At 36.8% G+C, this 12827-nt stretch overlaps 5 protein-coding genes across 5 annotated transcripts in view; 2 read left to right on the top strand and 3 right to left on the bottom strand.

The window, feature by feature from the left end:
- The window catches only part of LOC129786570 (nuclear pore complex protein Nup88), an 850897-nt gene that overhangs the window by 651999 nt on the left and 186071 nt on the right, over positions 1 to 12827 (top strand). The gene's annotated exons all lie outside the window — the stretch shown is intronic.
- Positions 42 to 2778, bottom strand: LOC129786607 (uncharacterized). Its single transcript, XM_055821731.1, has 2 exons — positions 2456 to 2778; positions 42 to 970 (listed from the first exon to the last, which is right to left on the bottom strand). The coding sequence occupies exons 1-2, from the start codon at positions 2776 to 2778 to the stop codon at positions 346 to 348; spliced, it is 948 nt and encodes a 315-aa protein (XP_055677706.1). The 3' UTR covers positions 42 to 345.
- Positions 2760 to 6736, bottom strand: LOC129786612 (retinol-binding protein pinta-like). The gene is made up of 4 exons (XM_055821735.1): positions 6616 to 6736; positions 6320 to 6476; positions 3641 to 3748; positions 2760 to 3564 (listed from the first exon to the last, which is right to left on the bottom strand). The coding sequence occupies exons 1-4, from the start codon at positions 6728 to 6730 to the stop codon at positions 3051 to 3053; spliced, it is 894 nt and encodes a 297-aa protein (XP_055677710.1). The 5' UTR covers positions 6731 to 6736; the 3' UTR covers positions 2760 to 3050.
- Positions 7150 to 7974, bottom strand: LOC129786616 (synaptosomal-associated protein 29). The gene has a single exon (XM_055821740.1). The coding sequence runs from the start codon at positions 7972 to 7974 to the stop codon at positions 7150 to 7152; it is 825 nt and encodes a 274-aa protein (XP_055677715.1).
- LOC129786567 (uncharacterized) lies at positions 8693 to 11471 on the top strand. The gene has a single exon (XM_055821671.1). It carries the CDS (start codon positions 8884 to 8886, stop codon positions 11179 to 11181), a length of 2298 nt encoding a protein of 765 aa, XP_055677646.1. The 5' UTR covers positions 8693 to 8883; the 3' UTR covers positions 11182 to 11471.

Raw genomic sequence — 12827 nt, 5'->3', positions numbered from 1 at the left:
CATTAAATTCTCCAACATTAAGCAAAATAATAATAATTCTCAAATGCGAATTTTTACTTTTATTGAAATCACCGGAATAAATGTTATAAAATGAATTTAATTTGCATACAATGGCTTTTGGAAGAGCCCACAAAATTTTATGATCTATATTTTACATTATTTTAATAATTCATTTACAATGTGTGGGAGGAATGATTTGGTTTATTTATTTGGATTTATTAGAAAATTAAGCAATATGGAGCATTTCATTCAATTGTCGAAAAATTACTTGAAAATCGAATAAAATAAGAAAATTGAAAAATGATTTAACATCAATGCTCATTCTGCAAGGAATAAGATCGTTGGTTAGTCCACTTCAAGTTGCCTAAATGTACCATCAACGCCAAATAGATCGGGTTCAGTGTGTGGTGCTGAATGAATTTGGAGAAATCCACTCGAATGTACTTTATACTTATTCATCAGCTCATCAGCGTGCTTCTCCAGCAATTCCTTCATACCCACATGCAATTGGTTAAATGAGAGAAAATCACCACCCAATTCCTTCGGCAAGTGCCCAAGTGCCATGAACTCGTGCAAATTACTCGCATCGCGATGCACGCAGATTTTCTCACTAAACTCCCGTCCCATCGTGGTCTTCAGGAGTCCCAAAAGGCGATCAATCCACGGGCCAACATTGATGAGGTGCACCTTCATGAGTGTGCCGAAGTAGAAGTGATTGTAGAAGCAGGACAATTCGCGCAACGTGCGCAGGTCGAGGGTCCCCAAGTGGGCCAAAGTGACTACATCGAGATCGACGATTAGAATGTGGTTGACTGGGGGCACCTCAGAGCGAAACCATAAATACGAGTACGATATGAATACCTTAATGAGATTTGAGGCATTCACCAATTTTGCATCTTCGCACAAGACACGCATGTAGATTGCCAATTGACCAGGAATTTCGTCTTTCAGTGTGAGACAGGAGACAAGTCTGCAATAAGAAAAAAATATTAAGATGATCAGACGTTGATGGATCTTTAGAATTAGACAGGAATGTGTTTAAGGTGTGTGAAAGACATTAAAAAAATTAGCAATAAAAAAACTAATAAGCTATGAAATATTTGTTTGAATGAAAATTTCAAACGTTAGAAAAAAACAAACGTCAAAATGTAAGAAAAAAGCTTTAGAAGATATTAAAGCAAATGCCAAAGGGAAGTAAAAAAAAATGTCAAAACGTTTGGAAAAGAACGTCAAATGATAGATAAGGGGCGGAATTCACTACTCAGTCGGGCTTAAAGTTTTAAATCGGTTTTTAAGTCGAACCTAAGGTGTTAACTTAACACTGTTAAGTCAGTTTTATTTAAGTCTGACTTAAAATTTTTAAAATAAAATAAAGTAAAATAAAATAAAATAAATAAACATAAAATAAAAAAAAATAATAAAATAAAATAATAAAATAATTTTTTAATCAGAAAATCTTACATAAATTTTCCAAGACAACAGGAAAATCCAAGCCCGACTTAAAAATTTTAAGTCAGACTTAAATAAAAACTGACTTAAAATCTTAAGATCGACTTAAAATTTTAAGCTCGACTGAGTAGTGAATTCCGCCTAAGAATCTCAACCGTTTGAATTCCAAAAAAAAAACAAATTTTCATAAATTTAAGTTATTATCATGATCATGAATCTCAATTTCTTATTGTTTAGTCCGTTTTCTAGTCCCTTTATAACGTTCTTAAATTTACTTTAAAAAAACTTTAAGTATTAGAAGAATTAGAAGAAATTTTAAAATTAATCTTCTTTATCTTTCATTTTATTCATTTTGAAGAAACAATCTTGAAAGCTTTAATTGAACAGACTGTGAAAATTCAATGAACTGTTTATACCTTAAACTGCACTATTGTGAGGCCTTTAAAAATCCAAAGAATCCTTTTAAATAAATATTAAAGAACTAAAAAAAACACAAATAAATTTCTCTTTTTTTTAATGATTGATCTTTACATTTAAAAATAAAATTACCTCAACCTTCAGCATGAATTGCAATTAGTTTCATTGTTGCAACATAAAGTTTTCTTTTTTATTATTATTAAATATGGATCTTTATAATTGTTAATCAAGTAAATTATATATTAACGGCTTTAGTTGTTGTTGTTTATGACAAAACACTTTGGGCGTAAAGAAAATACTTTTACACTTCAATAGAATGAAGCTAAAACAAACTTAAAATATCGTGGTGGATCCCATTGAAACCGATCGTACGTGAAATTATAGTTTTGTGACAATATTGCCGTGTAAATGGCATGTTGGTTTATATTTTTTATGATTTATGAGCAATGTTTTTTTTTCTATCGTGCCGCAAATATCGTGTTTTATGTTCAACACGCTCTTACGATGTAAGTACATATATATATATTGAAATTTTCACGTGAAAATGCGCGAAAGGAAATGATTAGAAAATTAAAAAGGGAAAACTCACACAGTGTCCATTGCGGCCTTTAGTTCGTCACTCCTAAAATCCATATTTTGAAAAATGCTCGATCTACTCTGGAAGATTGTGGCATTTGTGATGCGCTTCTTGGCCTTTTCCACGTCATATTCACATTCGCAGAGGAAGAAAATTAATTCAAGTTCATCAAATTCCGCAGCGTAGAATTTCTTTGAATCCGCCCATTCCTTTAGTGCCATCACATCCTCCTTCTTCAGCACATCCTTCTGACTTTCGTACACTTTTGCCACATCCAACACCACGGGCTCCATTGCAAAAACTAACGAGAAATGAATTCTTTTGCTTTGAGACATTTTTGAAAAATTATCTCACCCCTTTTATTTTAATTTTACATTATGATTCATTCGTTCTTTCTCATACAAGTTTGGAAGATTCTGTGTTTGCATTTTGCGGGGGAATCATTTGTGTAAATACATACAATTTTATTTTCTTCGATAAAACCTCCTCATGTGGAGAGTCTGAGAATTTTTTCTATAAATTATTTTTTACCACAAAAAAAAAAAAACGTAAAATATTGAAGGAGAAAAAAATTCTGAACATGTGACAAAAGTTAAGGAAAAGTAAATTAATCAAAGTCTAACTTCTTGAAATTCCCTTCAATTCCAAACAAATCATTGGCTGTTTTGGGCTTCCCTGGGCGCTTGCTCTCATCCACCCATCGTTGATTCTCAAATTCAAGGAAGAAATCCCGATTTGCCGCTAAACCCTCCTTCATGTCGCGCTGCAATTCAGCATAGGACTTTGATGATCCTCCGAGTTCTTTGGGGAATATCTCCTGGGGGATAACTTTATAGACGGATTCCATGGTGGTGAAGACACGCATAATGGATATTAGCTCCTTATTCATAAGGGGTTTCATCATTGACACCAATTTATCCGTAACACTGTTTGCATTGATGAAGTAGAGTCCTTTAATGCGCAACGGTAGGGCGTCCTGGAGGTAGGTGAGGTACTTCTTCATCTGCACCAATCCCAGGCGAGCAATGTGACCCAAATTCATTCCCTGCATATTCACCAAGAGAATGTGTCCCTCGGCTGTGCCCTCTGTCCAAAGGTGTAGGTCGCTTATGAAGGAATATCTTTAAAGGAAATTTTTGAAAAAAGGGTTTTAGGATCATTTCTCTCAATTATTTTCCCTCCCCTCAGTTTTCTTACAATTTAAGGGATGCTGTGAAGTTGTATTTGCTTGCATCATGATCCAAAAGGTTGATGAAGATTATTTTGTAGCCTTCCGGAGTGAGGCCAGGAAGTGGAACTTGTAGTCTGCAAAGAAAAGAAATAATAAGAAATTAATTCTCTTGAAATTCTCATTATCTGAAGGATCTTGAACACCTTAAAGGCATTAAATATAATTTTTAAGGACCTTCAAAACGTACCAGGATGTGGTTTAAGTACAAATCTTTGTTCGGAGTGACAGCTAGAGCTGGGAATTTATCCAGCACATGGTATCAAATGACTACCAGGCTGATTAAAAAATTCCCAGCCCTTTAATCTAATGTGAAATAAATATTTGTTCATTTTATTGCAAAAGGATGGGGGCTCCAGGAAGCTGTCCCTGATTTCATTAATCACTCCAGAGATTACCAAGCATGTCTATTTTTTTAATAATTAATAAGAGGAAGGATTTTAATTTTTTTAGAAGGAATTTGGGGACTATTTCACTCTTTAAAAAATCACAAGGAAACGGGACTTTCACGAAAAACAGGAAAAACTTGTCTCAGAGATTTTCATTCCGGGAAGACGCCGGTGGTATGTGATAAAACACCTCGAATGGATTAATGTGTCCCAAAATGTGCTGCATTATGGCCTCTCTTCTTTTTTATTAAGATTTTTCACTTAATTATTAAATTCTTTTCCTTCTAATCTTGCTTCTGGATTTATAGAAAATATTGCTGTACAAAAAAAATCTTTAAAAACCTAAAAAATATCTCATACCGGTAAATTAAACTTCCCGCCAATTTATATTGTGGGTGGTGCTTCCAAATTCTTATCCAAATTAACACACCTCGTAAGAAAAAAAATAATTCTAGTAATTAAATAATTTTAATAAAAAAAATTAATTTTCGATAAATCTCATCCTAGAGTATCTTCAGGATACTTTGGCATCTATTTCTTCTCATTTTCTTGCAGAAATAATTTTAAATTTCTCTCTAAAGTCAATCCTAACCCTTTGATCTTAATAAAGAGCAACAAAACAATGATTTATATCCTTTTTCTTGCACTAGAAATAAAAGAAAGAAATAAAGGAAACAATGTCCAGGGCCAAGGAGCCTCATTGCGCTCCTCCTATGAATTTTCAGAAAATCATATCGTGAATATTTTGATAAGAAAGTTTTAAAGAGAATCCTTCTTGAAGCTCTAAATATCTCTAATATTTCCCAGAAGCATTCGATTAACCCTTGACTTTCTTTAGGTTCTAGAAGAAGGAATATTTTGTTAGAATTAAGACGCAAATTATTTTCTTTTGTAGGTAATAAAATTGTTTTTATTGTTTTAGTCAGAAAATTTATAAAAGAGCAATTAGAATAAATTTTATTGATGAGATAATTTTAAAGGTACTTTGACAAAAAAAAATAATATAAAAAAAAACAATTCAAATAACTTTTTATGTAATTTTGGCTTCAAAATTCTTCATTAGAAGAATAATTATTTCTTTTCAGTTTTATTTTAAGAATAATCACCTTATTTAGTACCTGATGAAAGCACGCAATTACATTAGAAGTGTCATTAAAAGTTAAAAGGTTGATAAAAGAAAATAATAACAATTTCCACTTTGAGTGAAAACTCACTGACGTTGACTGACTCAGAAAAAAAAAAATATGTAAGTGCTCTTAAAAGCTTGAGAATTAATTAAAAGCACGTGTGGGAAATTATGGGAACATTTTTTTATAATTAAAAGAAAATTTAATTATATTCAAAATGTTGTATGAATGCATAAAGTTTTTTTTTCTCCTTCCTTTTAATGGATTTTTCTTTGATTTTTCAAAGATAAAACTCTTGGAATTTGTGATCTTTTTCTTACACAAAGTTTTTGACAATAATTATCTCTTTTTCCAACACTTTGAAAGCCTGAAGAAGTTGCCAATGAATACACCGAAATGTCACAATTCGACTGCTAATTAAAGAAAAACCTTCACCAAGATTTTTAAATTAATTTTTGTTAATTAAAACTGTTTCAATTGGACATGCTATCTCATCCAATTTGCGTGTGTGGGTTAAATGAGAATATTTATAATAAATTATGCATTCTTTATGCATTTTTCTTGATGCGTCATCGTCAGGAACATTTAATTTCCTCATACATACTAATATATATTGCCCTGTGTTGTCTTAATGGGAATCTATCATTGCTTGTGGAATACTCAAACAAACTCATTGATTTACGATGCAATGATGGAGCAAAAAAAACTTCTAGTTGAGATTTTTCTTAAAAAAATGTGCTTGGAATTAATTTTAGAATAAAGATTTTTGTCATGCTGACCTCTCAATGACGTAGACTAATTAAAATTCTCGATAGAGACAAAAAATAGATTTAATTTACAAATGATTATGCGGAAATTAATGTTTTTGTTTATTGTCATTTAATCTTCCTTTTTATTTATGCTAAAGTTTTATTAAAAACTCTGTTACGAAGCAAATAAAATTAATCAGCTTCAGAACTTCACGATAGGTACAATAAGTTTTTAAAATTTTATGAAGAGGGCAACAAATGAATTAATGAAAAATATAAACCCATGGCCAATTGAAAGTTTTACGAGATGAGATAACAAGTTGAGGAAGGTAATAAAATCGAGGTGAGGTCTCTTTTGTTGAAGGTAGACTCTAAATACTCACTGAATGTCCGTCATGTCCAAAATCTCCCTCGCAGAAGAATCCCTTTTGGCAAAGAATTCCGGCGAATGAGTCCTTATTGTGTAGTGAACATCAATGGTCTTCTTTGCTTGCTCCAAGCTGTAGTAGCAGGAATGGATGAAGAGGATTGCCTCGAGTTCTAGGAGCGGAAGGAATAATTTTTTTAACATTTAGAAAATTATTTTCTTTAAGAAAATTCTTCAAATTCCTTCAAAAAAATTATTTTTCAAAAAAACTTCCCAAAAATTTTATTAGAGAGATTAAATTAGCTTATTTACCTGATATCTTGGGCAGGTGGGGCTGCTTGGAGATCCATTCGAGAATCTTTTTAACATCTTCCCGCCGAAGATTTGGCCTATTGGCGTACTCATCGTCTGGATTTCTCCACTTCATTGCACACCACACAACAACGTCTCAATGCTAACGGAGATGAATTGAAACTATCGCAGCTCAACGACGGGTTCTCTATAGAAATCTTTTTGTCTCTTCTCTGTTGCACGCAAAAGCAATTAACATTCTCCCTTCTCTTCCTCCATTTCGCATACGTCGCTGTTAAATTATTGCACGAAGAATTGCCTTCTGATAAAGCACGACATGGTTGATAGAACAAAATAGAAACTCCCTGTTTTTTACATTGATCAAAAAAATTCACTAAACTTATATTTATCTCAATAAATTTTGAGGGGGGGTGGAAAGTATTTCATAAACTTCAGGAAATGATTAGAAAAAACAACAAATTAAGAGAGGGAAATTCAGATTCTCAGATGCTTTGGTGGAGTATCTCACAGATGCTGCAAAACTGCGTGGCTGGATCACTTCTTCCCGAGCAATTTGAACATGTCGCGATTCTGCTTGCCAATCTTCATGTCTGTGTCCTCCACTTTGTTCGTAATGGTATCAATGAGGTCATTCTGGCTGTCAATTTCTGAATTGAGGTCAATGGCCAGGCCCTTGAGGCGCGTAAGGCTACCCGCCATGCTGTCGAGATTTTGATCGAGGCGTGCATTGAAGTCAGCTGGTCCGGGGATTGTCTTCTGTGGGGCATAGTCACTGCGCAAGCGACTCACCGGATGATTATCGTAGCGCTCCTCGGGGCTCATTGGGGCTTGCTGCTGTGGAGTCATCTTGAGGGGTTCGTGGTATGAAGCAGTTTCGTGAATGTTGCTGCCACTCGGTGAGGCGCTCATGCGTGGTGTAAAGTCCTTCTGACGCGACAAGTAGTTCTTCAAGCCCCCAAAGACACTCTTCAGCCCCGTGAGATGCCTCTGGCTGAAGCGCAGCGTTGAATTGATGTCATCCAATTGCTTACTCGTATTCTCCAACTGCTCCCGCTGACGTGCCAACTCCTCAGCCGTTGCCATGCCCACCTGTTCGGTCTCATACAGCAGCCCCAGACTCCGCTCAGACGACAGCAGCGTCCTATCCTCAATCTCACGCCTACGTTGCTCATACATCTGCCGTTGCTGCTCAAAATCATCCTGCAGAAAGGGATTTGTATTGCTGTACTGTGCCCCAGCACTGGCACCACCACCATCTGTGTAGTTATTTGTCCGGGAATTCCTCAGGAATGTCTCATCGTCGACATCTTCCTCCACAAAGAGGCTATTCGGATTTGTTACATACTTATAGCCAGACATCTTCCTCGCACACTCCTTAATACTTTTCTGCTAACAAAGAAACCCGGAAGTGAGTCAAATTGGAAGAAATTGATGAAAGAAAAATTATATTGAGGACTCACCTGACAAGCAAAGTTTTTCTTTCTCTTCACTTCACTCAAAATGACGTTGAAAGGTTTCCATGAAGGGGTGGATAACTTTTTGATTTTTGTGGCTTGTTAACCCTTCAAATTGCTTCAAATAAAGAAAGCAAGAATCTTTCAATGAAAATATTCTATGCTAAAGAATACTTTCAAAGGAAACTCCGAATTTTCCCATAAATCGAAAAAACAAAGATTTTCTCGAATTACCCTTGGAGGATTTTGCTGGCCAAACTGGCCAATTCGCCTTTTTTCAATCGCCCTAGAATTAAAATTTATTTAACATTTTGTGATAAATTCTACATCTGTGTATAGGAAAATTTCAATACTTCAATATCTTCGAAAGAAAACTTGGAAAAATATTTTATTTTAAGAGAAAATTAAAGTCAAACTTTTGAGGTTAGAAAATTGTTTATTGTTTATCTTTCATATGAAAAAAACTTCTATGCTGCAAAATACTTTCAAAAGAAACTCTCAGAATTTGCCCACAAATGGCAAATAATAAAGATTTTCTCGATGAAACAGAATAAATTGCACCAAAAACAAGAGAATATTTTCTTGGTAGTTATGCACCCCTTTGCTGAATTCAAAGAAACGCTTCTGATGACTCACTAAAACATTCCACGACGGTTTTATTTGGAATTTCTGTGATAAGACTCATCCACAAGCGACGACATTTTGCAAACCCACAAAATAGAGATAGCCCCTGTGATTCCTCCCATTTTGTGCCAAACTTCCGGGGAGGATAAGTTGAAGTTTTTACTGTGATTCGTGATCACTGCCCTGTGGAATGGCTGGATCGTGCATTGAGACATCCAGTACACCGGATTGGGTGGTTAAGCTGGAACGGAAGCGCGAGGAGGTGTTCAGAGGTAGGAAATTGGGTCATGAGAGTGGTGCTGGTGCCCCGTGCAATGTCTGCGGATCAGCCTGTCCGGGATTGGATTTGCACTTCTGGCGCAAATTGTGCCGCAATTGTCGCTGCCGGAAGGATCAGCACGAATGTCCGGATGATGATTTGAGTGGGTGGGCACAGTTTGAAGTGCTGGGACAGCAGAGATCCCAGCCGGCCGTCATAAAGATCAGCAAGACGGATGAGAAACCCGTAAAGGTAGACTGGGTGCCACCAGATGTAACCCCTGATATTGCCACGGACTACATGAATGATCTCGGAACGCAAAATGTTCCCGTGGAGGGCAGCGAGGCGGCTGCAAAGCGTCGCCAGCAGTTGGAATATCAAGTGCCCCCGCATGATTTGGATCCCACATTGTGCCATAATTTAACGGAAAATGAAACAGCGCAGCTGCAGAAGTACGTGGAGAAAATCAAGGAGAATTGCGTGGGGCAGGGGAATGTGGTGCGTGTAGCAGGAGGAAGTCCCCCACGCATTAGCTACATTGAGAATGTCTTCCCGGAGAAGGTGAATGAAACGATCGTTAAGGATAGAATGCTGACGTACGTGTTGAAGTCGGATGCAATTAAAGGAGTCCTCCAGACACCAGCGGCAATCCTCAAGGGGGACACAATTGTCTCTGAATGCCGTCCAATGACCCCTGACTTCATGGAGAGTCCCCTTTTGAGTGACAAAAATCGCTACAAACTCAAACAGATGAAACTCAATTCGCAAGCACTGCAGAGTGGTGTCCTCAATGGGGCAACGTACGACAATCTCTTCCGGCAGTTGGAAGAGAAGAAGATTGATTGCAGCAAAGATAATCTCCTGGGACCCCTTGAGAACTTCCGCCGGGAATATCGGCAAAATGATCGCTTCAAGACAGATGTGGATAATTTCGTTAATAGCCTGGGGAGTGAATTCTTGGATTCCTATCAACTGGATGAGGATACTGTTCGGCTAACTGATAAGGAAGGCAAGGAGGTGGATGATTTCCAATCTCCCCTGCCCATTCGTCCGTTTGCACAGATGAAACTGAGCAAGATGGCACAGCAGGAGACCCCAGCGAGGAAGCTGAAATTCGGCAAATCCACAGATATTCCAATCTACGCCCTGGCCAGTTATGATAAAATCCTCCCGGGAATAATGGAGAATCCCCTTGTTGAGTCTGCTGCTGCTGGAACAGATCTAATCGTCAATACTGCTCCACTCTTCCCGGACTTCCAACCCGGTCAACTGAGACCAGCTACAGAGCAGAAACTCCTCAATCTCGGCTTGAATGCTGCCACAGTACGCAGTGGTGTGGTCAGTGGTCCACAGTACGATGATCTCTTCCGGGAATTACGCAAGAAGAAAGTTCGTTTCGGCGAAGACACCATTCTCGGCCCAATGGAAGCCTTCAGAGATGAATATTTGGACAATGAAGCCTTCCGGGATGATGTGAACAACTTCACACTGGCCACGGCGAATCAAATGATGGACAATCCCAATACAAATCCCTTCCTTTTGGGCATTATTCCCTCCCAGAGTAGTGATTCGGGTTTCGAGTCAATCGCACTGACACCCAGCAATTCTCAAGAATCCCCCGGAGAGGAGACAGATGTCCGGATGTCAGTGATGAAGTGCAAGCAGTGCTTCCTGGACATCTATGCTGGTGATGTTGCCGTGAAGGCAGAAAGAGCTGGGAAATCCGTTGCATGGCACCCCAAATGCTTTGTCTGCCACAAATGTCAGGAACTCCTTGCGGATCTCGTGTACTTCTTCCACGGTGGGAATGTCTACTGTGCCCGTGATTTGGCCATCATCCTCGACATCCCACGCTGTTCAGCCTGCGATGAGCTCATCTTCATGAAGGAGTACACCGTGGCTGAGGGTTCAACGTTCCACATTAAGCACTTCTGCTGCTTTCAGTGCGATAAACCCCTTGCGGGGCACAAATACGTCCCAGACGACACCACGGGGCAGCCCCTCTGCCTGGCGTGCTTTGACGAATTCCACGCTGAAAAGTGCTCAAGATGCCACAAGTCCATTGGACCAGCTGAACAGGGTGTCTCCTGGGGTAAAGTTCATTGGCACGGCACCTGTTTCGCATGCGCCGGAGTCTCATGCGGAAAATCCCTCATTGGGCAGAGATTCTGCGTGAAGAATGACATTCCCTTCTGTAGTCCAGCATGTGTGAAAAGTATTAACTTCTAGAACAAATCTCTTCATCTCCCACCCCCTCCCATTCATTCCATTTATTTGTATTTAATTATGATTTTGTGTGCTAATGAAGCAAGATTTTCCCATCATATTAGAAAAGATTCCTATTTCGTGGCATATTTAGGCTGTAAATTCATTAGAAAGTATATATTTAGTTATATAAGAATTTTAGAAATTTTACTATAAAATAAAATAAAATATATTTTTAGAAAATGTGCTTTTGAGAAAGATTTTTAATGTATTGAAAAATAAAATATTTTTGCCATTTTGTTTGGCGCAAAAAATGTTTCTTTTGACTTCTTTTGTAAGGATTTGTTTGAATGACTAATCAGTGATGTTAACCAAAAAAGGCGCATATAAGTGTCTAATCACCCTAAAAGGTAAGGAAGATAAGGATTTTTCTTTAAATGGCAAAAAAAATATTTTTAGACTAAAAAATTACATTAAGAAACTTTGAAAATGTAGAACTTCAAAAGGGAGTGTCAACGTTAAAAAAGAAACGTCAAACGTTAGAAAATAAACGTTAACACTGGAGGACACGAATTTCTAACCTCAAATTTTAAGCTTAATTTTCTATTATAAAGAAAACGTTTTTCCACATTTTCTTTTGACGAACTTCTAGTATTTGAAGTCGCCTGCACATAGATATAGAATTTATCGAGACAAGTTGGATAAATTTTATTCTATGGCGGTTGAAAACAGTCGAATTGGCAGCAATTACCAGTTTTGTCCTCCAAGTGTTAAAAGTTATAAATTTGAATGCAACAGCCGTTTAATATATATTCGCTTTATTGGATTCCCTAAAAGATAATGAGGATCAAAAACGTTTATTTTTTTTACCTGTATCTTCGTGTTTTCTTCAGTTCAATTAAATGGTAAAATGATGTAAAATTGAGCTATACAAAAAACTGCAAGAAAAACCTTAGATATTACTAGAAGGCACTGATTAGGCCCTAAGTTGAAACAAAATCTGAAAAAAATTGTGTATATCATTTTCTAGATGAATTAAAAATCTGATTTTTAGGAAAACATTGCAAATAATTTTTAATTTAATCTTAACCTTCCCTAAAGATACTAATTAAAGCTCTATAAATAATAAAATGAAGTAAACTTTATGATTTAACTCTAAATAGGGTAAATAGGTGTCCCTAGAAATCCGTATATCCGTAAAATCACAAACTAAACCCTAAACGTTCAATCTCCTTTCTAATCCTGTGAATTTAATTTTAAGAACAGTCTTAAATCGTTTAATATACTTTCAAGTAAGAGCTATTCCCTTTCACCCCACTGTTCCTATTCACCCCAATTGACGTCATTCTCAAGAGGGAAAAAATTTAATAAAACAAAGATGTTCTTAAACTCCAATTTAGATCCTAAACAAAGATTGAACTTAAACATTTTGTGAGTTCATTGTAAACAACCAAGCAACGCGTACTCTTGTTGTTATCCTTATGCCAATGCTGTGAATTTGCATTAAGGCAAAAGTACAGCCACCACCCCCACCCGTAGTTGCTGCTGCTGCCACATTTATAGGCAAAGTAATAAAATTTGTATGACGTATGTAGGCGATTTGATTGATAAGATGCTCATCAATCAAAATGCTGCGAACGTGACAAATTTGAGGAATTAATGAGACTCTC

This window comes from Lutzomyia longipalpis, chromosome 1 (genome assembly GCF_024334085.1).
Source record: "Lutzomyia longipalpis isolate SR_M1_2022 chromosome 1, ASM2433408v1".
In the NCBI taxonomy this organism is placed as follows: Eukaryota; Metazoa; Arthropoda; class Insecta; order Diptera; family Psychodidae; genus Lutzomyia; species Lutzomyia longipalpis.
This window is presented reverse-complemented; position numbering and strand designations above follow the sequence as displayed.

Excerpts from the sequence above, each read along its gene's own strand:
- LOC129786616 (XM_055821740.1), bottom strand. The coding sequence starts at position 7,974 with ATGTCTGGCTATAAGTATGTAACAAATCCGAATAGCCTCTTTGTGGAG.
- LOC129786607 (XM_055821731.1), bottom strand. The coding sequence starts at position 2,778 with ATGTCTCAAAGCAAAAGAATTCATTTCTCGTTAGTTTTTGCAATGGAG. Across the intron at positions 971-2,455 it reads AAGGCCGCAATGGACACTGT|ACTTGTCTCCTGTCTCACAC; the intron begins GTGAGTTTTCCC and ends TTCTTATTGCAG.
- LOC129786612 (XM_055821735.1), bottom strand. The coding sequence starts at position 6,730 with ATGAAGTGGAGAAATCCAGACGATGAGTACGCCAATAGGCCAAATCTT. Across the intron at positions 3,749-6,319 it reads TTGGACATGACGGACATTCA|ACTACAAGTTCCACTTCCTG; the intron begins GTGAGTATTTAG and ends TTTTCTTTGCAG. Across the intron at positions 3,565-3,640 it reads TTCACAGCATCCCTTAAATT|ATATTCCTTCATAAGCGACC; the intron begins GTAAGAAAACTG and ends TTTCCTTTAAAG.
- LOC129786567 (XM_055821671.1), top strand. The coding sequence starts at position 8,884 with ATGGCTGGATCGTGCATTGAGACATCCAGTACACCGGATTGGGTGGTT.